Source organism: Apodemus sylvaticus, chromosome 14, assembly GCF_947179515.1.
Source record: "Apodemus sylvaticus chromosome 14, mApoSyl1.1, whole genome shotgun sequence".
NCBI lineage: Eukaryota > Metazoa > Chordata > Mammalia > Rodentia > Muridae > Apodemus > Apodemus sylvaticus.
Window position 1 is genome coordinate 66,429,750 of NC_067485.1, and position 25,096 is coordinate 66,454,845.

Below are 25,096 nucleotides of genomic sequence, written 5' to 3' on the forward strand. Positions count from 1 at the left end.
TCAGCAGGGAAAGGCTACAGAAGAGTTGTACCTACTTAAAGGAAAACCACAACTGGTCAATAAAATAAAACACCATTGTGATGAGGCTTTTGGGGAACAGGTGCACACATTCATGATAAGGACAGTATGGAGTATACTATAATCTCTCTTTTGTTGGGGGGGGGAGTTACCAGTATACATCAAAAAATGAAGATTTCTTTGAAAAGTATTTTTCCATGACAGTAAATGAAGTAGAGCGAAAATGTTCTATATGGAGGTGGGTTAAGTTGAAAATGGCTTGTGTCTTAATGTCCTAAACAGATAAAAACAGAAGGTAATTCTGGGTTTAAATAAAAGTTTCAATAACAATGCCAAGCCTACAGTTAAGAACACAAGTTCAATGAGCCCAGTTTCACGACTTTCCCCAATAACACCAAACATCAGCAAGCACTCATAAGCACATGAGGGAAACTGGATAATGAATCATAGTGGATAGTAGCCAGGCACATTGCTGTAAACCTGGAAGACCAACAGATGGCAGCTAGACCAGCATGTTTGATTGGAGCCTGACAGACTGATTTTTCAGGAGCTGCCTGCAGGGGAGAGGCACGGGGCAGTTACCAAGGGGGAATCAGTTCTTTGATGATTGGTGAGCAGAATTAGTACTAGGTACTGCCTCTGGGGCAGTATGGCTTCTGACACAGAGTTAAAAGTCTTATTGCTTTGTTGTGGCTTTGTGTTACATTAACAGAACTCATCTGTCACAACTGCATTTTGATGGTCTTACAAAGTCAAATCTGTATGAAGTATAAGCATTCTTAGCTTAGCCAAGTACTTGCTTAAAGGGAGAAATGACTTCTCATTAATTACTATCTTGGATTATGATGGTGATCCAAGACGGTATCATTTTGCTTATATCTCAAGAGTGCTCTATTCTAGACCTAGATGTGAGATGACAGGGAATGTTTCTAATTGTATTTTGTAGGGGCACCTCCATTCTTACCAGAATCTTTTGACCGAGTTCTCCTTGATGCACCCTGCAGTGGAATGGGACAGAGGCCAAATATGGCTTGTACTTGGACTTTGAAGGAAGTGACATCATATCAGCCACTGCAGCGAAAGCTCCTTAATGTGGTACGTGATGCTTCTTTGCTGTGAAGAAACTGGCTGTTGCTAGTTAGTGTTCAGGCTACCAAGACTGTTGTGTGTAGCAGCACCATTCCCTGTGGCCAAAGGGTGGAGCCAGTCAGGAGTCATAGGCGAAAACTGGATGCACAGGCTTTAGTATGGCCACATCGAATATTTATTCAGCCTTAAAAAGAAGTGAAATTTGGTATATGCTGTAATATGAATGGCCCTTGGAGACTTTATGCTAAATGAAGTAAACCAGACACAAAAGAAAATATTTTTGTTTTATCTCAATTACAAAGCAATTAGAATAGGCAAATTCCTAGGAATAGAAAGTAGAAGAAAAGGAGTTATGTTGAGAGAAAGGGTAGTTACTGATTAATGGTTACAGAGGTACAGCTTGGGATGTTTGCACAAATCAACACTTAATGTCATCCAATCATTTAGATAACATGATATCATTTATGTTAACTCTTTTTTGCTACACAGACAAGGAAGAGATTGGGAATACTTAGCATTTTGTTTGAGTAACTTTAGTGTTTTGAGACAGGGTCTCGCTGTGTGTCCTAAGCCCGACTCAAGTTCTAAATATTTTTCCCTCAGCCTTACAAGGGCTGTGATGCTTGGTGTATGAACCATCAAACATACTTATGGCTTTAAACACAGGAGGCTTTTCTTTATGTTGACCCAGCCTTTAAAATATACAGCTGTCTATAGCATGTTTGAGACTTGTAGTTAATCATAAACTTTCTATGCCTTAAGTGAAAGTAAAACAACAAAAACAAAACCATACTTCACTAAGTAATTCATGCATCATTACTAATTGATGTAAAGAATTCAGTATGAATAAATTACTCTTTACTCTTCCTGGCTTAATTTAGTTATCAGATTAGAAAGTCGTAAGTCTTATAGGGTAACACATTATTAAAGTAGGCATGATAACCTCCAGAATGTAGAAGGATCATAACAACTGAAAATTTAATTGATTTAGTACATTACAAATAGACTATTTGAGAATTCTTGTTATTAAACTTAGTAGATTTCAAAGCAAGAAGTACTTCTATTTTATTTTAATTTCAATTTTTCTATTTTAAAAAATCATGAAAAAATTATGTCCAGGTATATGTTTACTTGTCTGTATATGCACCACCTGCATGCAGGAGTCTAAATAAGCCAGAGTCTAACTGGAGTTACAGGTGATGGATAGGTGCTGAGAACTGAACCTGAGCCCTGTGCCAGAGCAGTAAGCACTCTCAACTGAGGAGCCACTTTCCAGGCCCAGTACAATGATCTTTTGATGATAAATAGGTTAGTTATTTCTTCCCTTTCCTCCAGTGATAATATACACATAACAATAATTAATGTGCTGTAATTAGTCTCTAAGGTTGTCTTTGAGGACATTTCTGCTCATTCTCTCTTCCTGCCTCCTTTCAGACACAAAGGAAGCATGGGCTGCCTATTATTTAATTACTTTCAGAATAGTCATCAAGGAACACACCTTCGTCGGAGAAGTACCAAGTGGCACAAAGGGCTCTTTCCACACAAAGTACACTTTGCACTGAGAATAAAATTAATTTACTGTTTTATTGTTTTTTTTTCATCTGTTGTTTTTAAGTCACAGTGAAAATTGAAATTCAGAAAGGATACTGAGAATAGAGAGCAGAGGCCCTCTGTACCATGACTAGAGGGTCAGCACTGAGGGAAACCCTGAGAGCAGGTGTTGAGGCATAGCTAAACACTGAGAATGTGCGAACACTTAGGATCCGACCTGTCTCCATTTGAGCCACGACTCTCTACAGTCGTGGCTCTGGGTCTGTTGATTTCCAGTTGGAGCACTAGAGAGCACAATATCTATTGGAATAGCTCACTGAAACAGTAGCCTGGAATCATGGCTGTTAAGGATTCTTTGAGAAAGTCCATGTGAAAGTCTTTAGCATAGTGGCTGGCACAAAGTCACAAGGTTTACACTGCTTTTATTTTTTGGATTTCTCTATTGTTAGAGATTTTATTTCTGAAATAGATGTATCAACTGTTATTACCAAATGTGTATAAAACATTCATTTTATTTATCTTTTATTCATTTATTAATTTAAAAAATATTTTATGTATTTATATTCCAGTCATTCCCCCACCCCCATCCAATCCCCACTCCCACAGTTCCTCATCCCATTCCTCCCTCCCCTTGCCTCTGAGAGGGTGCTCTTTCTCTCCACCAGGCCTCCCCTGGTACATTAGGTACATCTTCTGCCACTGAGGCCAGACCAGGCAGTCCTCTGCTGTATATGTGCCAGGGCCCAGGACCAGTCCATGTATGCTGCCTGGTTGGTGGCTCAGTGTCTGAGAGATCTCAGGGATCTAAGTTAGTTGAGACTGCTGTTCTTCCTATGGGGTCGCCCTCCTCCTCAGCTTCTTCCAGCCTTCCCCTGATTCAACTTTAGTCCAACGGTTGGGTGTAAGTATCTGAGTCTGTCTCAGTCAGCTGCTGGTAGGGCCTCTCAGAGGACAGCCATGCTAGGCTCCTGCCTGTAAGCATAGCATAGCATCAGTAACAGTGTCAGGCCTTGGTGTCGTCCCCCCCTTCCCATGATATGGATCCCAAGTTGGACCAGTCACTGGACTCCTTTCCTTTAGTTTCTTCTCCATTTTTTCTCCCTCCAGTTCTTTTAGACAAGAACAGTTCTGGGTCAGAAATTTTGGCTGTGGATTATCTATCTACTTGAGGTGGACTCTTCTAGTTCCTTCTTCTCATTGTTGGGCATTTTGGCTCAGGTCACCCCCATTGAGACCTGGGAGTCTCTCACCTTCCAAGTCTCTGGTACTTTCTTAAGGGTCCTCCCACCCACCCCCGAGGCTGCATATTTCCGTTAATTCTGCTGGCCTTCTGTGCTTCTTCCCTTTGTTCCACCCCCTTTCCGGATCCTGTCCCCCTTTCCTCTCCCCTTACCCTCTTCTATCCAGGTCCCTCCCTCACTCTGCCTCCCATGGTTATTTTTGTTTGTTTACATTTCTTTAAGGCACAAGTATAAATTGTGATTTTTTGAGAGCTTTTTATTAAAATTATAAACAAAAGTATGACTTTGCCAAAAAAAGAAAAAGAAAAAAAAAGGAAACAAAGTTACAAGGTTGGCTGTCTAGATCAAGAGAAGAGGCTAAATATGATCCAAATACCTTGTATAAAATCCACAGAAAACTCACAGGAGATCTCTCTTGGACTTAAACAATGTAAACTTTAGGGATGCAGCACATTGGTAGAGAGCTGGCCTGGTGTGCTAGTTACTTGTTGCTGCTGTGACAAAATGCCTGATGTAACAACTTATGGAAGAAACTGTTTACCGAGGCCCCCAGTGCAGAGATATAGTCCATCACTGTGAGGAAGCCATGGCAGCTGGGGCTTGGGGCAGCTGGTCAGAGAGACGCTGAGAGCAGTGCAAGCTGGTGCTCACCAGCTCTTCTCGGTTCAGAGCCTCAGCTCATGGACTCGTGCAGGGGTCCCACAGTGCAGGGGTCTTACCACCCCACTAACAGAGTCTCCACACTTTGTCACAGGCATGCCTAGAGGCTTGTCTCCTCAGTGACTCTAGATCGTGTGCAGGTGACAGGTAACCATTACTCCTATCATGCATGAAGCCCTGGGTTAGATTCCCAGCAAGACATAATCTCCCTGAGACAGCACACACCTATGGTCCTTGCACTCTGGAAACAGGCAGATGATCCTAAAGTTTAGAGTCATCTTTTGGTAGATGGAGAATTTGAGACCAACCTGGGATAGATGAGAATCTGTTAAAAAAGAAGAAAGAAAAGATAAACTTAAGATGTTTATGAGAAATTTATGTTAGCATAGCAGCACATACACTGATTCTCATTATATACTACTGCATGCAAATACTCCCTAGATCATAACCAAGAAAGCAGACAACCTCTGCCATTCTCTGAGTGCTTGCTCTGCCCAGTGCTGTTGTATTACATGGCATTAGTGCTGCAGAGTAAACTGTAGAAAGAAAGGAGGGCCGTGAGGTTCATGGTGACCAGGAAGAACGTTTCAGAAAGGGGACCTGCAAGCAGCAGTGGGGGCAGCATCATGAAGGAATAAGCAGTGTACAGAAGTAGTTTCTAATCTGGTGCTGGGACCCTCAAGTAGCAGCGACTTTGGGAATTACAGAATTAGCAGGGCAGTGCTACTACTATGGAAGGGCAGAAGTGGGGGGAGGTCAGTATGGCAGAGACACCTCTACAGAGAACTTTGAGAGCTCTTTCAGGACTTCGCTTGTGAAGCTGAGCAGCAGCAAGTAGAAAAACATCGCTCTGGTGTGTGGAGACTGGTGTGTGGAGACTGGTGTGTGGAGACTGGTGTGTAGAGACTGGTGTGTGGAGACCGGCTTGTAGAAGGGCTGGGAAACATCTGGGCAGATTGAACTGTTGTGTAATCTAGTTGACAGGGAAAGAGGCCAGGACTGGGATGATGGTAGTGGATGTCAGGAAACAGCCAAAACTGGGCACATTCACACACACTCGTGTGTGTGTGTGTGTGTGTGTGTGTGTGTGTGTGTGTGTCCATGCACATATTTATTTACTCTATGTGTATACATATGTGCCTGAGTATATACAGTGTATATGTGCCATGTGTGTACAGGCACCAGCATATGTCAGAAGAAAGTTTCAGATCACCTGGAGCTGGAGTTATAGGCAGTTGTGAGCCATCATATGGATGCTGGGACTTGAACATGCGTCTTCTGCCAGAGCAGTGAGCACTTTTACCCAGAGAGCCACATCTACATTAGATATTGAAGGGAGCTGACTAGGGGATAGGAACAGTGAAGGGACTTGAGGCATAAATGGTGCTCTGAGGTTCAGGCCTGGAGCTCTGGGAAGCCTAGGAAGGCTATTGAAGCAGATTTCAGAGGATGGCAAATAGTCATTCGGGGAGTCATTAGCTGAGATCCCAGAAATGTTGACAAGACTACTTAGTTCATACAGATTGAGAAAGGAGGTCTCCTCTACAGATGTGAGCTTGAATATTTGGCCATAAGGATAACATGGGAGGGGAGGTAAGTGAAGGTTCTTTGTGCGAGTCTGAGTCTGTATGTCAGGAAGCTCCAGGGAAAAGTACATGCCGTCTGTAAGTGCACACTGTAGTCTAACTACAGGAAGAGGTCATATCATACAGGAAAATACTGTATTTTCATCTAATGCTTGCAAGGTCTCATGTGCTTTTGCTTTTTGCTTACTTTTGGGGGTTTATTGGGTCTTGTCCCGCATTGTCTGATCACTGCTTCCCTTAGGCAATTCAACTCCTGAAGCCAGGGGGAGTGCTGGTCTACAGCACATGCACAGTAACTCTGGCAGAAAACGAGGAGCAAGTTGCCTGGGCCCTCAGAACATTCCCCTGCCTTCAGCTTCGACCCCAGGTGAGAACACTGAGTGTGAAGTGCACTGGCAGGCTTGGCAGTTCACAGAGGCTGTGCCAGAGCTCTGACGCACTCTGTTCAAGGGTGTTGGTGTGTTTAGACTAACCATGGGCATTCACATGACCAGATGCGGAAGCTTGCCCTCTCTCTGCAGTCTGCTATTGGCCTAAACTGGGGCAGAGCTTGGGTATCTTTCTGTTCCTGTTTATTCCATTTGCTGCCACTAACTGTCTTTCTAAAAAGTCCTTTTCTTTATAGTTAGATGTTTTTTGTTCACATGTATGTATGTATGTATGTATGTATGTATGTATGTATGCATTATGTATACCATGTGCATAGCATAGGGAATTTTTATAGCTGTTTCTAGTTTGTTTTAGTGAGCACTAACATAAATTTTGTTAGGATTTTTATTAAGACAGATTCAATTTTAAGATATTTATTTCTATAGAGATGCTAAGATTTGGAGACATTGAAGTATCTGATGTGGCTTCCTGCACAGCTCTAACAGGCAGTCACAACATAAAGGTTAAAACAATCTGAAATGTCCCAGCACTGGGACACTAAGATAACCCCTCAGAGTCGCCATGAAGCCTGTGTGAAGCAGGAATGGAAGACGCCCCCTTCACTGCCCCCTTCACTGCCATGGCTGATTCGATCTTCGTGACAGCTGTTTCTTCTCCACCAGTGGTCAAACACTTGTCTGTCTGTGGACTTGATCTTTGGCACTAATGGTTTTCAAAAATGACTGAATTCTTTCAGATTCCTTAAAACCTAGTTGATGTAGCCTTGATTCATATATCCTTTTCTAATATGTATTCTTCTAATGTGTGCTAAAGAAGACAACTTTGCTCATAGAGTTGGTATGTCTAAAGGCATTTGTGATGTTTCTGGGACCTGCTCCTTTCACTGTTAGAGAAGATGAGCTGTTCGTTTGTCCATGTCACTCAAGGCCCCACAGTGCTGTCTTTAGTTAGCTTCAGAACTGGGTATTGTGTGTGTGTGTGTGTGTATGTATTATATGTGTATGTATATATGTATATGTGTGTATATGTATGTATATATAGTATATGTGTATGTGTGTATATATATACATATATATATATATATATATATATATATATATATATATATATATATGTATTTATAGTTAGGTAAAGCTGTTTGCTTAGGTCATATAGCTGAGATATCTTAGAGCTGCATTTTAAGTCTACAAGCATCTAATCATAACATTCAGGCCTTTTGTAATGCCATAACACTTGATAAGCATAGAGGATCCTAAATAGGAACTCCGTTATCAGGTGACCATGTGTCACAGCATTTCCACTGTCCTCAAATTGGTACGTGCATTTCACAAAAGCAAGTGTATTCACTTGTACTAATGTTTCTGGACGAGGTCTTACTTAAGCGATGTAGAGGCAACTTACTAATTGCAGCATAGTCAATCAGTTGTGCTCATTTCTTCCCAACAGGAACCACAGATCGGAGGAGAAGGGATGGCGGGAGCTGGCCTGTCACGGGAGCAATTGAAACAGCTGCAGCGATTTGATCCATCTGTTGTGCTGCTGCAGAACATGGATACTAATTCTCTCGGAGATGCCAGAAGGGAAGACATGATTTGGCTGGCCAACAAGGACTGTATAGGCTTCTTTATTGCAAAGTTTCTAAAATGTCAAAGCACAGAAGAGAAGGTTTCTCGGAAATGAAAATTCTGAGGACTGTCTGTGTGGTGCTTTTTCTTACACCAAAGCCAATGTCATGCCAATGGAGTGGCTGCATGGTTGCCCAGGAAACAGGATGATGCTAACGGCTTCCCTGGGTGGCAGAAGCAGTGTGTATGTGGCCCTGGGGAAGTGGGGCTAGGAAAGCACAATCACCCTCATGCTTTATGAAAGGAAAGGAGGACTTGCCTGTGGGGGGGCGGGACTATACTTTCCATTTTAACTCATCAATATTAGTCTTTCCAATGCCATGAATATTAAGTCTTTCTATGTGAAAAAATAGTTTAAAAGAAAAGAATAAACCTCTAAACCTTTCAAGTGGTTATGAAAAACCGTTTTCTGTTTCCAAGATGGTGGTAGTTTCCAGGACACTGACAGTAACACTGACTTCATCATGACTGAGGTAAGTAAGACATCTCTGCCTCTGTCTCTCTCTGCTTACAGATTCTAAATCTGGCTTCTTAATTTAAAGGTTTCTTATGTACTGAGTATGTGTGTGGAGCACCTTTGGGAATCAGTTTCTCTCTACCAGGGGTTCTGAGGCTCGAACACAGATCCTCAGGCTTCTATCACAAGTACTTTTTTACCTGCTGAACTATTTCACCACGTCTCAGGTCACTTTTACATAAAGCTTGGACCTGTGCTAAATAATACTTTGAAAGATGAAATACAGGTATTTACTTTGTAGCTAAAATGGCCATTGAGAGTATGCCACATTTTGGCTGTATTCTATCATCTTCAGGAACAGACAGCATGCAGAATAATAGAGAAGTGCTTGGTGAGGAGGAGAAAACCAGTTTCTGGGCTCTAAGACCTGGCCTGGCACCCTCCGCCAGGCCTCCGCTTTTCTTGATGAACCTAAGCACTTCACAGAGTACAGGCTCCAGGCAACTATGTCTGATAGATGAAGACAATACGAGCTCTTCCTAATCAAATCTGAACTCAGCCTGGACAAACAAGCAGCTCAGCCAGTCTGCAGACATGACCACGCATCCTGGCATTCTGGCTGTTCTGCCTTCAGTGGTCCTGCTTTGTGGATAAGCTGTTAAGATTGCCAGTACCCAGTAACACGGGAAAGGCCTCATGTGTGGAACACACCAGGTTGGTGTTTTCTTCCATTCACATTCTTCCAAATTACTGGGCTTTGGGTATGTCACACACACTACTGGAACCCACTGCTAATGGTGTTTTCCTTGTAGGTTTCCTGTAGGAACGTCTCTCAGTGGCTTGCTGTATCCACCCTGACTGCAGCAGTGCTTGGATCAGGTAAAGCCTTTGGGTGGTTTCTTCCTGGAGAAAATCTCTTTTGAACAGCCCTGAGCTCTCTACATCCATGTGCCTGTACCCATCCTTCTCAGCATATTGTGACTCCAGTTGACTGTGTTATCCTGAGCTCACTCCTACACCTGGGAAATAGACCAGGACAGATAAACAAGGATTTTTTTCTCTCTCTTATCACTGCTTTAGAGTAGATAGTCAGTGGGTATTATGGAATATGAAAAAATATCTTGAATTTCCTAATATTTAAGTATATAAGCAAGCCTTTCCTAGCTTTCATTCTGCCTGTGCCCAGGAGATGTCATTTTGACTAAACACCATCTCCCAGTCGTACTTCTGTTTCTGGACTCCAGGTAGCCCTTCTGTTTTTAAACTGCATTTTAAGCAACTGCATAATCTGTTTCCTGTCTTGCTCTCTACACATCTGTATGTGCTAAGCTAGGGTGAGAATGGGGGAGGAACAGCCGAGCAGCACACCTGCACTGCCTCAGACTTTTGACCCATTCCAGTAAATGCCAGAGTGCACACAGAGCTAGCAAAAGAAAACTTTGCATATATTCAGAACAGTAAGGACACAGAATACTATTAACATTATTCCTGCTAATATAAGCCATCTTCAGTGGATTTCTTCCTCTCAAATTTGGAAACAAACCACATATTATTCAAGGACACAAAAATGAAAAAAAATCAGGGACATGTGGAAGGCTATTAACATATCTTTTCAGCATATTTAGTTTTAATATAGATTATTTCCGTGAAAACAGAAAAAAGCATTTATTTAGTGATAAATACATTTTAATTAAAACCCTATGTTAGATTTTAGTTTATATAGCAAAGTGAAGCAAAACAGTTAATAAGACCCAGAATCAGCAATATGACACTTACTGGAATAAGACTAGAGCATCAAGGAGGAATGGTGTCATGTCCCCAGCAGATGGGGAAGCTGTTGATCTTCTTAAAAATAAAACAAACTTCTAAATATGAATCTGAATTACTCTACAGATTGAGCTAAGGTGGGAAAAAAACTGGTCTACATTTTAAAAATCTTACCTACCTTGGGTTTTTTGTTGTTGTTGTTTTGTTTTACTTAAATTGGACATTGAAGGAAGATTACCAAAAGAATACCAGGTTATTGTCAATGACTGGATGTAGATGCTCCACATGTTAAGTGTCGAATCTAGTATACTCGTTCCTAAGATGGTAATTAATACCAATGGTAAACAGTGCAGAAGCCAGCTCTTTATTTGTTTCCATGAATTACTTTAAACCAAGCTCATCAAACAGTTCAGTGTCGTGACAGTGAGTGTTGAACAGGGATGCAGAGCAGACATGTTAAAATGCAGTATTGTCTGCGGTACAGCATGACTGAAGACATCCTACTTTTAGCAGCACCTTTTTTGTAACAGTAAGTAAATGAGCAGTTGAGAAAGCACAGGGAAACTGAAGTGACTAACATAGAAGTATACCACTAGTAACTCCAGTCCCAGCATTGCCTGGCTTGACTACAGAAAAAAAAATCAGGATTCTACATCTGAGTTGCTTAAGATTAAACTTTTGCTTGTGAAAAGAGCAGTGTTACATCTTGGTAGTCAGTAAGTCAGCCATCTTCCTTGGGAGGTCAACACACACTGCTGATCTAGCCCCAGCGTGCGCTTTCACACACAGGTGCCCTGTGTTAGCTCCGCTGTGACATGCATGCGCATGCTCAAAGTGAGCACATGGACAGACAGCATTAGAACTAGTCTGTGAAAGGATGCAGGGTAGCTGCAGGTACGAGAAACCGTCCATCATGAGGCTGAGTGTCTCAGTTATTCCTCTGGATGAAACACACACAGACAGGAAGGGACTAGATCGCTGATCAGAGTCTGTGATGAGTGCTTTCTAAATTTGGGTCAGAAATTTCTGTGTATCGTGTGTAAATTCTATGAGTATAGTGCTGATTCTAAGGGAAATTTTCATTCTCTAAGCAGGTAAACCACTAGTAATATATATATGCAACTCCTGTTTTAAATGCTTGAGTGTCTTAGGTATAGGATTAAAGTAGCAAATGTAAAACTGCTTTACATATAAATGCCTAAGAATATTTCAGAAGAATATGAAATAAGCAGGAAACAAAACAAAAATATATTTATTGTAACCATGATTTGCTTTAGTAATATACCGATCTGGTTGGGTAATCATAGACAGATGTTTGCCTGCAGTAGGCTTCAAATGCTAGGGGCTCGTGCAGCTAATACAGTCTTACCTATCTATCCATCAGCACTGGACTCTTGAGAGACAGAGATTGTATAGCCTTGGCTAAGAGCATCATAAGCTTCTTAACGCAGGCAAATTGAGGCAAGAAGAAAGTTTCTTCTATGTTCTTCTTCAGAGATGTCTCGTATAAGAAAATGTTTTAACTTTTTTGCTTCAAGTCATTTCATTCTGCCCTGATAACTTCTAAAGATTTAGCAGGAACTTTGGTTATAAGAAGCACTTGTAGATTCTGACAGACAGTGTAGCTGCTGGGGAAGGAAGAGTGCTGGCTGAGGACAAACAACAGGAGCAGTAGGCACATTTAGAAAGGAACGTGGGACAAGTTATAAAAATTTATTTCCCTACGAAATAATTGCACAAGCTGTGTAAACATTTCTTACTAAAACAAAATACTCTGACACACAAAGATTGTCCATTTCCAGTGGAACACTCACAGTACAAGATGCCCGTGTTTTCTCTCTTCAGGGGCAAAAGCAAGGAGTCAGCAGCTGAGTGCTTCCCTAGTTCCTTTGGCAGCAAGCTTCCTCACATTCCCTGGCTGCTCAGTGGGTTCAAAAGCAACACACAGCACAGTTAAGTCCCAAGCCAGGTGGGCAGAGCTCTCAGCCTCTGCTTCCCACATTCGTCTTCTGCGTTCCCCTTCATCTCAGCCACTCACACACTCACACACTCACACACTCACATGCGCATGTGCACATGGTGGGCTCCGCTTGGATACTCCAGTGCGGTGACTATAACAGACACTAGCTGCTAAGAACGTGTTTGTCACAATCAGTGTGGACTGTATGGAGTAGAAAAACCTCTGGAGTTTGGTTACATTTACCATAATTTATGGTTAAAATGAAAAACTTACAAGGATGGGATTACATTCAGAAATCAAACCTCAAGTCAAGCAATCACACGTATTTACAGTATGTACAGGCTCTCTCTTAGAATAGGGAGAGGTGTCTAGACAATATTAGAAATTTCCTGAATGTGGGCATTTCTAGTCCCTGTGATTCATAAAGAAAATCTGCTGACTTGGCATTAAGACCCTAAAATTGTGTGATCAAACTGATATATATATATATTTTATATATATATATAATTATAATAAGGTGTTTGCAGAAATAACATTTACAAACTGTCTACACAGTACACAGTACTAGTACATAGAAAATAGATTCTAACTTTATAATCCCCTTTGTGTAAGGCAAGACTGAATCTGTCCCCAAATTTAGTCAGCCAGAGGTACAAGCAAGAAACAGTGGCCCATGAAGAATGACAGGTCAGGTATCTGGGTATTAAAAATACGGAGAAATTCCACTTGTTATCTGTGCTGCATCTGGCTCTCAGGATACATTAACTACGTTTCTGAAGCCACTCTGTTGAGGTGGCAGCTACCCAAACAGCTTTTGAAGAGTTTAGGATATAGACGGAGGACTGCAGCTGTACTAGGCCAATTTCTGTGGTACTTACAAAAGAATGTATAGTAATACTTGATTGCATGCTATTGCTATTGAAGCAACAGCAATACAAAATATACAAGACAGATCACAGATGACTGCAATGTAGCCCCCAAAGATTTTGCTTAAGGATGATGACGTCACACAAGACTTGGGGGCAGGGAGGACACGCACGGTCATTGGCGGATGTATACATCCCTGTTCCACTCGCCAGCCTCATTCCTTCTTTTGGATATTACTTCCCCTTCTTTGTCACAGTAGCGATCCTTAGATTTATGCCGGCTTCGTTGTTTGCTGCACTCATTGTGGTCCTGGTCTCGACCCATGTCCCTAGAGCGGTGGCGAGACTCCCTGTGTCTGTGGCCATTGCTGCTGTGGGTATCATCCCTGTGGTTATGTTCACGATGCTGCGGGACATAGTGGTCCACATGTTCATGTGAATAATCTTCCTTTGGCTCCACGTAGGCGGAGTCTCGGCTCTCTTGGGTTTCAGAGTCAAATGTCTCTTGCCTAGAGAGGCCCCGACCTGTCCCACTGCGGTGGTTTTGGTGTGTGGCTGAGGAAGAACGGTGGTGGGATTTTTTGACGGGTTCCACACAAGGCTCTTCTTCTTCAGCTTGGGAAGCGGACCGTGGAGCAGAGCGATCAGTCCTCTGATCACCTTGAGAACCCTGTGGCAAAGGGACACACATGAGGGCGTCAGCTGAGGAACTAATGTGTCCTGGGAGCAGCATCATGTAAGTACATCCACATGAAGAACTAAAATGCTGAAATGGAGCTCATCCCAGCACCTCACCCCTTTGAAACACCTGGTGGCACAACTTAAATTGGACTTGTGTTTCTATAACATTTCGTTTCAACGAAGGGGCAAGAATGGTCTTTTATAGTCTTTGTGTGATTCTAGTACTGATACGGCTGTCTTATAACCACAGTCTTAACTAATCTGCTTGAGTAGATTAAAGCTCATTAAGATGGAGCATTTATATGGGACATATTGTCCGTGTGCTCAGTTCGAAGCTCTTGGCTTACAGGCACACAACTCACACTGGCTGATAGAACTTGGCTGGGCGGTGCTTGTGAGCAGAGGAAAACAGATCAAGCATGATGTTCCTTCTCTGGAACTGAGTCTCAGGGGCATCAGCTGAGGCAGCCGATTCTCTATGAAGACCATAAAAGGAAGTGCTCTTACCTGTGAGTTAGAGGCTAGGGTGGGGCTCAGAGGTAAAGTTGAGGTGGCTAAAGTCCGGCTAAGGAGAGGGTTGGGGAGGTTACTGCTGGGAGGGTGGGTGGCCTTCCAGTATGCCTCCAAATAGTCGGCAAGGTGCTCACAAGCATCCTCAAGCTGGTTCTCATCCAAGATCACATCGAATGACTCCTGCTAAAGGAAGCATTTCAGATAGTACACTAATGCAGCCCAGGACCAAGTTCTGGCTCTCCCCAAGCCCATAAGCAGAGGAGAGGCCTTGCCCATTGTATTTGTTCTTGCCTGACATTTCCTTTTCCATTGGCTGACTCTCTTTGCTCGTGTGTGTGTGTGTGTGTGTGTGTGTGTGTGTGTGTGTGCTCTCAAATCGTTAATTAAAACACTGAGTAGTTTAACTACTCAAAAATGGACAGCTGTCAGCATTATTAGTAAGGGCAGTGTAGAGGAGTTATTTATCAGTTGTGAAAAAGTGATACTGTGGTAGAAAAACATGAAAAATCTAAACAGTTTAGAAGGGTGCTTGTTCTTGATACATATTATAGGAAGCTCTGGAAGCTAATGAGGCAAGATTAGGTCATGCATTTTGGCAGAAATAACCCAAACTACTGACATTTTGATACGATCCAAACTTAACACTTGAGTGTGGGGAGAGGTCGGTGAGGGACGAGGTCCTTTACTTTTGAAGATTTAAAATTATTATCAAGAAATGTAACATTATTTTAAATCACTTAAATTCATAATTGTATCGTTTATAACTTCCGAAATAGTCTTACTTGAATGAATACTAGGTTGTAGCTATAGTCCCAAAGTATAATATGTAAAAGTAGGAATGTGTTTCTGGGAAACTTACTGTTTAAAAATTCAGTTTGGGGCTGGTGATATAAGTCACTGGGAAAAGTGCTTTCTGAGCATCGGTGGGGGCTGTAGTGTGAATCTCTAGAACCTGTGCCCAAGCTAGATGCATAACACTGAGTTTGGTAATCCCAGCACTCCTACAAGAATACAGGGTATAGACAGGAGAATCCTGGGAATCGGCCAACCAGCTAGCCTGTTGTATACTCTGGCCAACAACAAGATACCTTGTCTCAGGATGGAAGGAGGAGACCAACACCCATGCAGTGTGCCCTGTGGAAAGCATTCTTACACTGGCATTCTTATACATGAAATTTAGTGTTTAGTTTGACATAGGCCAAGTCAATTTCTCAGACAACATGTTGTATGTAGCTAGAAGTGGCTAAGACCTACACTGCACAAAGGTCCATCTTACAAACCACAGTCCTTCAATAGGAAGTGAGGTCTGCATGGGATGCTTGTCATGTTTTTGGAAGGGTGACCATTACCTGGCCTACATATGTGTAAGACACATGGTCACATAGGCTCTGGCATACTTCTTTGAGTATGTCATTGTAAGTGAGGAGGAGCCTCTTCCCACACATATGTAACTGCATTTTTTTCTAAAATGCAGGTCTAATATCTTAAGATGTTTGGACCATGTGTAGATAACTTACCGGAGGACACTGGGCCAGTTTATCAGCTGCTACCATCTGGACATTGAGGTGTTTTGCTTGAGATTTCCCTCGAGATTTTATTAACCTTTGTAAAACCTGGAAAAGGTAAGGGTTTGTATCAGGACTATCTATAGTTGGGTAAGCTACAGAGTATATTATGGACTACTTTATACTTGTCCCTGGATGAACAGCATATATCATTGAGGAATAAAATACAACATAGAAATTAACCACACAGTTAATATGCTCCCATAAATCTCTTGCAAGCTTTAAACAGTTATAAAGCTGATGCTGAGTTTTTTCTTGCCTAACAGTTCTCAGAATTCCTGCCTAATCACCCATTTAAGTATAAAAAAATCATGAACCCCAAAGGGCCATTGTTTCTAATATTCATCAAATATCTTAGCATTGTTAGTTCATTTTAAAGTAAATAATCACTCTCTAAGAAATCTGAAATGTCAGCTTCTATATCCAGTATGCTATAATGTATGGTTTTCTTGATATCTGTAAGGAGACCAGAGATACACATTTCAATAAAGGGGTTGTGCCAGGTGCCTCATCAGAGAGCAGGTGACATTCTTCACTACTAAACTGAAGTCCAGCAAATTTATTGCTGTACAGACTGAGGACTGAGGAGCTACATGGAACAGCTTGCTATAGCATAGTATTACTGTTCTGACCTGCAATTCTACTGGACTGTTCTACGAGGCTCACAAGGTCATTCATGCCGTTCTCTATGATCCACATGTTTACAGGCTTTGTTGCTTAGCATTGCTGTTGTTGGCAGCAAATGCTTCCTTTTGAAGTCTGACTGGTTTTGCTTAAGGAAAGATCTGCTAGGTACTTAGGTCTGAATGAGCATCCAGTCGGTAGTCCTGAGGACAGGAGCTCCCAGTGCAGTGGCATTGGTGTTTGTCTTTGAGACAGTTTACTGTGGGCTGTAGCTGAACGTTTTAGTTTGTTCTTACGTGAAGCCTGCTCTGGAGTTGTCTAACAGTAAAACATACGGATGCGTTTGCTGCTACACTCTGCACCCAGGCTTGGGACTCCCAGCAGCTTTGCTGCCGCGTGTGCAGATGCCAGGGGTGATGAAGAGAAACATCCCTTTGGTACCAGGGCAGCAGCTCCTCCATCACAACCCTTCTGAAGTCCTTTCAGTGATCCAGACCCACGCTTTGGGCCCACTGCTCTGAGCCACACATTAACCATGCTCATTCTTCTGGTAAAACTTCTTGGCTAGGGTGGAGCTTTTCAAAAACTATGTCCATGATAGAGGCATAGCATTTAACTACTGGGGAACAGAGCATAAAACACAGGACAGTAATATCTGGATATAGAGAAGCAGTGCAACCCACTTACCTTAGGAGAAGAAATCTTTACATACACTATGATAGGGGCCAAAGAGGTCTTGCTGAGTTGAGCTGGGTGATTAATTGTATCCGCGTCTAGGACTACCAATTGCAATGTTCTTGCAAGTTCAAAAATCCTTTCAATTTCACTCTGAACTTCCGCTGTAAAGGTTTAAACAGAGTTCGCTTATTTAAAAGGACACATTTGAAACTACAGGAAGCTGGAATCAAATGTCATACTATTTCTTTATCCAGAGTGACAGCAGAACAGCTACTATTTTAGTGATTATAGTCAATGTGACTGGTGAAAGGGGTCCTTTGGTAAGGGCTATTTCCTCACATCTTTAGTACTGCAGGAATTGTTCTTTCAGCCAGCACCAAAATCTACCACCTTTCCGTGCACATGAGCTTACCTATGTTGGGCCATCTGTTATGTAAAGATGTACAACATAAAGAGAGAGACATGAGGGTGCCTATTAGAAACTTGACCTAAATTGCACTTCTCTTGCTTTCCACCAATGAAGACATGGTTGTAAGTATAACCTGTTCACTCCATATAATGCTAATTGTATGCATGTTTTCAAGGTTGACCAATTGGTCTATTCTGCCCTGGGGAGAACCACCTCCAGTTCCCAGCTTTTCTTTGTTGCCTGTTGTTTTTTGTATAGGGTTGAGGCCTTGTGGGCTTTTCTCCATTCAGTTTCTTCTGTTCACTGATGTCATCCTTGGCCAGCTCACAATTGGGCAGTCAGGTTGGTGAGCCTTTACAAGCATAGCTTCTGATATTACTAGGAATATTTATGTATATACATATGTGCATGCAATAACAGCTTAGAGAGGCCATGAATTTAAACCAGAGAGGGGAGGGATGTGTGGGTTGGTTCAGAGGGAGAAGAACTAAAAGAGAAATATTGTAAATAAATTAGAATCTCAAAAAAAAAATTAACAGTGGTCTTGTAACATTCATGTTTCAATGGGAAGTTTCCCACTAAAAGTAGCACTTAGAATTACAGGAAATGATATCAGTTCATCTGCTCTCCAGATTCCACAGCAGGACTCCACAGCATTGAGGATCTGGGATAATAGGGATATTTTCTGCATTGCCTAGTTTGGTGGCTACTCGCCATGTGAGGGTACTCAGTACTTAAAATGTAGCTGGTCCAAATGAAAAGACTGAATTTTGAAATAGCAATAATTTATTATTGAACTGTAAAGCACAGCATGTAGCTTGCAGTTATGACCATTGAGAGGGTCAAGTCCACGAGACTCTTTCACATCAGCCAACTGGGGCCTAAAAATACTTCAGTTTCTTTGATTTGTCTGTATTAATGGCAGAATGTTCTTGGGGGTGATTTTAACTCACATATTCTTCTGGAAAAGTCACTGTTTGCATAAAATTCTTGGATGCTTTGAGAAACCACAACCTAGTCACTTGATATACTAAATGTAAAATAATATTTAGTCATACAGCACCCTGATACATTCTTGCTACAATAAATACTACATATCCCATCTGATAAAGTTTACTAGTTTATAAGAAATACAGGGAATAGAATTGCACAAATGATAACAGTGTAACACAGCAAAATTCCGACCATCAGAAACCTTCACAACAAGTAGTCCAGTTTTTAATTTCAAGAAAAAAAATTTGGAAAATGAGAGGTTTGAGAGACTGAATTATAATATGTGGACTGTATCCTATTTGGATAGTAGTTTATATACTTGCAATTAATCAACTTTGTAATAAAATATGTCTACAATTTACTCCAATAATCTGTGGAGGGAGAACGATTAAATAAAACAATTTTGACTACAAATAGCTCTTGAGCTTTGCAGAAGAACTTGAGAATGCCCCAACACTGTCTTCCAAGGTGTCACTGGCTTGAACGTCATTTCCTCTCAAAGGCCTTCCCTGTATTCAGTGACCCCCTCCTCAGGTTATTCTCTGTTCCCTGGGCTCATGAGCCACTGACCAGCTCTCTGCAATTTTCAGTTCATTTATATCTATATTTTGTGTTCTTTATTTTGTGTGAGCCTGGCACCTATAATACTGCCTAGCAATGGTTGGTTCTCTGATGCCTTAAGAATAAACTCTTAGGCAAGTTCCTTAATGCCTTACCCTTCCTCTTCATGATATATCCTCTACCTCCCTTCTTTCAACTATACCCTTTAGCCAAAGTGGCATGTTTTTCAGAAGCTTCTTATAATTGCCATTGTCTCAAATCATCACCTCATTGCCTCCTCAACCTCTTTCCTTTCTACACACTTCCAAGCTGCAAGTCTCAGCTCAGGGCACCTCCTGGGAAAGCCTTGCCCATGGCCTACATCTTCTCTAATCTCAGCTCTATGGCACTGGGTTCACCACAGGACACTGCTTTCACTCCGCACTCCAGTGACCCTGTTTTGTCTTATTGCTGTTGTAAGATCCTGGGTGCAGAAGCTGTATGAAATCTATCCTTCTACTTTCAGTCTATATCATGTTGATACCTAGTACATGCACAGTAAAATACATGGAGCAGAAGAAGCATTTAACATTCTGCTGTTGGGGCTGGTGAGATGGCTCAGAGGTTAAGAGTACTAACTGCTCTTCTGAAGGTCCTGAGTTCAAATCCTAGCAACCATGTGGTGGCTCACAACCATCTGTAACGAAATCTGACTCCCTCTCCTGCAGTGTCTGAAGACAGCTACAGTGTACTCACATATGATAAATAAATAAATCTTAAAAAAACAAAACATTCTGCTGTTGGTCACTGTAAGTAAACTGCTTGGCTTTGTTAGTTAGATCTATGAAATGATCCTTTTATAACAATGTCCTTAAGTACCAAATAAGTAAGAGATTACTATAAGCAAAAATTATCACATTTTCCTCCAAAACTATAAGATGGGGTGCCCCTTTGTGGTCCAGGCTACTTTGAACTTACAATCTTTCTGCTTCAGCCTCTGACGTACTGGGGTTATAGGTATATGTACCGCATGTACATCTATAATCTTTTTCCAGACTTGTGTCACTAAACATAACTGAGGGCTTAGTAAGCAGGAGACAAAACCAAGTTTTATTCTGTGTGTGAACATGTGCCCATAGAGGCCAGAGGAGGATGTTGGATCCTTTGCAGCCTGAGTTACAAGTGATTGTAATCTGCCTAATGTGTACTAGGAACTGAATTCCAGTATTGCAAGAGCAGCAAGTATCTTTAGTCATTGATCTATCCTTCCAGGCCTACAAAAGAGAGTTTTTAATAAAGTATTACAGATAAGTTTTCATTCATATATATATATATATATATATATATATATATATATATATATATAGTTATAGTTATAGTTATAGTTCAGAGTAACTGGAAAACTTGTTTGCTAAAGCCCTGCCTCCCAAAGGATTTACATATTTTACATAAAGAATTAAGTGAACCTAAACATGTCTGACAACTTTTAGAAATATGTAAGACCCTCCCTAAACCTAACAATATAATAGCTAGAAGTGTACTAGTAACTAAACACTAAGCACATGATTCAGGAAGTTATAGTAGCTGCTGGAAGGTTTGACTTCTACCTTATTGTGTGTTAATGAACAGTTCCCAGCCCCATCCCAACAAATATATTAAAGTCCCCCACAGTGCTTTTACAAATAAAAATACTGATGTAAGTCAGGACAGACAGGAATTGGCTTCCTCTGTTCTCAGTCTCGCATATAAATCATACTGTTTTAAATATGATCTCACCACTGATGTAAATATTTAGTGAGCATTACTGAAACAGACCACAGTGCTGATAGCAGCTGGGATGACTTAAGCTATCTCAATAATCTACACTATGAAATCATTAAGACTGTACAGTAGCTGTTGACATGGATTTTTCTACATGGTACCTGCAGCTATTCTCTACACTGTTACGAGTATGTAAAGAATATTTAAATAGCTTAAGCTCATTGGTATTGGCTGACTTACCTAAGCTTGACCTTGTGTTGGATCTTTCTATTATTGCATGCTTACTGGGATTGTTTAACACTGAGCGTTTGGCAAGGGAGATATCAGCAGTGACTCTTGTGATGGATATCCTGTTGGAGAAAAAGGAAATCCTAAGATTATTAATCCAATCAAACACAAGTGCATATCCAAAATTTAAAGGTTGACTGATATATAAGTATACATATAAGGAGCTGGAGAGATTGTTTAGTAGTTAAGAGCATTTGCTCTTTGAGAACCCAGGTTTGGTTTCTCACACCCACATGGTGGTTCATAACCTTCTGGAACTCCAGGTGCAGGGGATCCAGTGCTCTCTTCTGAGCTCCGTGTACTCCAGGCACACAGGTGATGAACATACATACATGCAGACAAAACAACAATTCAATAAATATAAACACAAGAGTAGGAAGGTTTTTATAAATTAAAAAAATGACAGTAGAAATGCAAATGGTGAAAGGTTGGAGCTAGGGCTCCTCTGAAAGAAGACCAGCAAAGAGAAAATAGGGCCAGAAAGCTTGAAAATTAAAGAATTGCCCAGCAGTTCAGATCCTAAAGAGCTATAAGCCAAATAATTAATTCCAGGAGGAGGCTGGATTTTTATATTAAAAGCATCTAGCACTGATTGAAATCTATACCAGACATAAATAAATCCCATCACACTAGGAACCAGAACCCTCTAAAAAACTTCCTGAGGAAAATAGGGCTTGAGACTTCTCTAGAGCAACAATGGGGCCAGATTACAAAGCACAAGCCTTCAGAATCCCCTGGCTGAGGCCAAATGCCATAGGGCAAACTTGTCTTCCCAGCCCTTGGAAGGATGAAGCATGTGGACTTGGACAAGGTCAGCCCTACCCCATCTCAACAGCAACAAAATCCTTAACCATTTTCATCATCATTTAAGTAGGTTGATTGAAGACCATTTTAGACATTCCAGATGACCATTCTAGGGCTATGATTGAAAGATACATTTGACTGTAATGGAAGGGTGAAGCTGGAGAGATGACAAGGGATCAAGGATAGAGGAGCACCAACCCAAAAGCAAGTGGAAGAAATCCCTAAGGATGAAGGACAGTATGTCAGGATGTTAGCACAAAATGTGTACTTGGGGGTGAGGTGGTAGGGTGAAGGGCATCACTGGGGAAGCTCCAGCTGTGCCTCATATAATAGGATTCCCTTTATGCTGAGCACACAGCTACTAAAGTCGTCATTCCTAAAGTAAACACTTACAGAATGCCTGCTGTATGCTCACATGGGAAAGGTCTATTTATCTGAGCAATACAGTGAGATGACCCCCAACCTCATATCATTAAAAAAGTTCTCTTATAGAATTTAAATGTTTATTGAGGAACAATGATGGCAGAGAAGCAGACAGATACTTGATGTCTGTGTGGCGAGTGCCATTAAGGAATTAAGGCAGGTTAGTAAGGATGGAGGTGGAACAGTATGGAAGGTATCATTCTGAACTGTCCATTAAGGTGAGATATAGACTTGGAAGGAGGAAGTCGTATGGATACTGAGGGAAGGGGATTCCACGTAGAGGGAAGAGAGGAGTGAGCATCTAAGTCATAAGCATCTTAGTGCTACATCCAGGTGGGACCCACAGGATCCTGATGGCCAAAGGTCTAGTTAGGTGCCTCAGTGGTGACATGTCTCCTACTGCCTGTGTGGTAGCCTTTCTAGGCCTCATAACTGTCATTGTTGTTAATTTGAATCTGCTCTCAAATAATTGAAAACCTAAGGGCAAAAATTCTAGAGATAATTAGGTTTAGAGTAGTGGTGCTCAACCGTAGATTCTCTAAACCATCATATAAGCATCTATTGATAGACATGTCCATATCTTAGCCTCTGAATTTGGTCTAAGACAAAATAGGATATAGACCATTAGGAGGGCTGTTGTTCTATTTTCAAGATATACTCTCTGCTGCCTAGGCTGGCGTCAATCTTGAGTTCTTTCTGCTGCAGCCTCGTGAGTACTGGAACTCTCGGTATGTATCTCGAAGCCTGGTCTCTCCACCGCCCCCCTCACATGTAATTGTGTTGAGCAGCCAGTACATAAAACCATTAATTTTGGAGACATCTTACATTTCCTATACCAGAAAATGATGTGATGTAATGTTTCCCAGGATTATTGATTTCCAATCAGAGTCCTTCACTGACCATTCTGAAAGTGATGTCTACTATCTCTGGAGCAATTCGGAACATATTCCAAACAGCTCGGGTCTGACACCTGACATTTTGAAAGTTACCAGGGAAGAAAGCCAGCGTTACCAGAGCTGGTAGCTTGCCTTCTTCCCCACTTCTTTGTTAATGCGTCTGTTATTGTCCTGCAAGTTACAAAGACCCGTCACCTACATCACAGAAGTGGTTATGGCAGAGCCACTCTACTATGAAACAGGATTGACCGACTCATCTTTGATGCAATGCACACATTGTTTCACGGCCCACAGTGACTCTGACTACTTTCCAGAGCTCCCACAAATGATTGGAACTCTGAGGACCTAATACCAACAATTCTTGGCAGCCTAGAACCTTTGTTTGGGCAACATATTCCATCATATTTTCCCTTGTAGCCCTACCTAACATTTTTTAAAATGTAATTTAGTGAATTGTAAAGATTATTTCAATTCTCTTAGATTCCTGCAGGCACACACATCTGAGGGTTCTGACAAGTTACCACTCTGTGTCTATCTGGTTTTGCTAGTGGGACAGTTACTCTAGCTATGCTCCCACAAGTAAAGGTAATATTTGTACATATTTTGAAATTCTACTTTATGGGTTCTGAACCCTTTATGGTTTTAGGAACCCTTTATGTGTAGTCAGAGAATGTTGAAGTGCAGCACCTGGGTTAAGATGGGCAAAGCAAGCCCAACAGTAATGCACATGGAAAATATCTTTGCCTTGAAACAATAGATTGGCCCCACATACTATTATTTTGTTTATTTGCTTCCCAGATAAAAATCAGCCTGGCTATGTGATTCCATAGAAAATGCATCTGAGATCCAGATTCATAAATGCTCATGAATGGACAGAAGTCGTAAGTTGGTGAATCTTGTCCTTTTTTTTTTTTTCATTTAGAAAACAGCAGTATTTCATTCATTTATCTATCTCTCCACCCATCTATCCATCCACCCAGAAACATTACATTGCCCACATTAGCAGAATTTAGGGGTTATGCAGATAATTCCAAAGTGTGATAAATGATAGAACCAATATCAATGAAATAAAAGTCAAACTAGGACCATTCAAAGCCTGTCTTTCCTGGCACAAATGATCACTGTTTCATAAAGTTATGAAATAAAAGTCTAGGAGCTGGAGAGATGGCTCAACGGTTAAGAGCACTGCCTGTTCTTCCAGAGGTCCTGAGTTCAAATCCCCACAACCACATGGTGGCTCACAACCATCCATAATGAGATCTGATGCCCTCTTCTGGTGTATCTGAAGACAGCTAGAGTGTCACATATAATAAATAAATAATTCTAAAAAAAGAGAAAAAAAGAAATAAGTCTAACAGCATTTGACTCCATAGCTTTTTAATATCTTCTGTACTTTTGAAACACAGCTGCAGTCTCTCTTCCTGTTTCTTTCAGGCCTTTGCTTCATTATACATGGTATCAGTTGTGCTATAAGTTTCCCTACCTGTATCAGCAATGATTGTATGTGTAGGCATAGTCTGTACAACACTGCATAGAAATCTGAAAGGGCATAGAAATCTGAAAGGGAATAGAAATCCGACAAGGCATTGAAACATACAGGTGCGATCAGCTGTATTTTTCTTGTTAGCATAGCAAGAGAAGGATATGCAAGGAACTAGATTTATCTTGTTGGAAATGCAGACATGCATGGTAGCACTGTATCCTTCCAGGT

The 25,096-nt window shown here is 41.3% G+C and overlaps 2 protein-coding genes across 4 annotated transcripts in view; one reads left to right on the plus strand and one right to left on the minus strand.

The window, feature by feature from the left end:
* Positions 1–8,548, plus strand: part of Nsun6 (NOP2/Sun RNA methyltransferase 6) — a 43,267-nt gene extending 34,719 nt beyond the window's left edge. For all 3 annotated transcript variants that reach the window (XM_052156683.1, XM_052156684.1, XM_052156685.1), the window contains 3 exons: positions 965–1,113; positions 6,387–6,512; positions 7,982–8,548. In XM_052156683.1, coding sequence (XP_052012643.1) covers positions 965–1,113; positions 6,387–6,512; positions 7,982–8,215 — 509 coding nt within the window. In that variant the 3' untranslated portion in view covers positions 8,216–8,548. The remainder of the gene's footprint in view (positions 1–964; positions 1,114–6,386; positions 6,513–7,981) is intronic.
* A 4,325-nt stretch (positions 8,549–12,873) lies between these two features.
* Positions 12,874–25,096, minus strand: part of Cacnb2 (calcium voltage-gated channel auxiliary subunit beta 2) — a 105,736-nt gene continuing 93,513 nt past the window's right edge. The window contains exons 9-13 of the mRNA XM_052156636.1: positions 21,215–21,324; positions 17,281–17,432; positions 15,922–16,017; positions 14,399–14,587; positions 12,874–13,880 (exon numbers count right to left, since the gene is read on the minus strand). Of these exons, the coding sequence (XP_052012596.1) occupies positions 13,386–13,880; positions 14,399–14,587; positions 15,922–16,017; positions 17,281–17,432; positions 21,215–21,324 (1,042 nt within the window). The 3' untranslated portion in view covers positions 12,874–13,385. The remainder of the gene's footprint in view (positions 13,881–14,398; positions 14,588–15,921; positions 16,018–17,280; positions 17,433–21,214; positions 21,325–25,096) is intronic.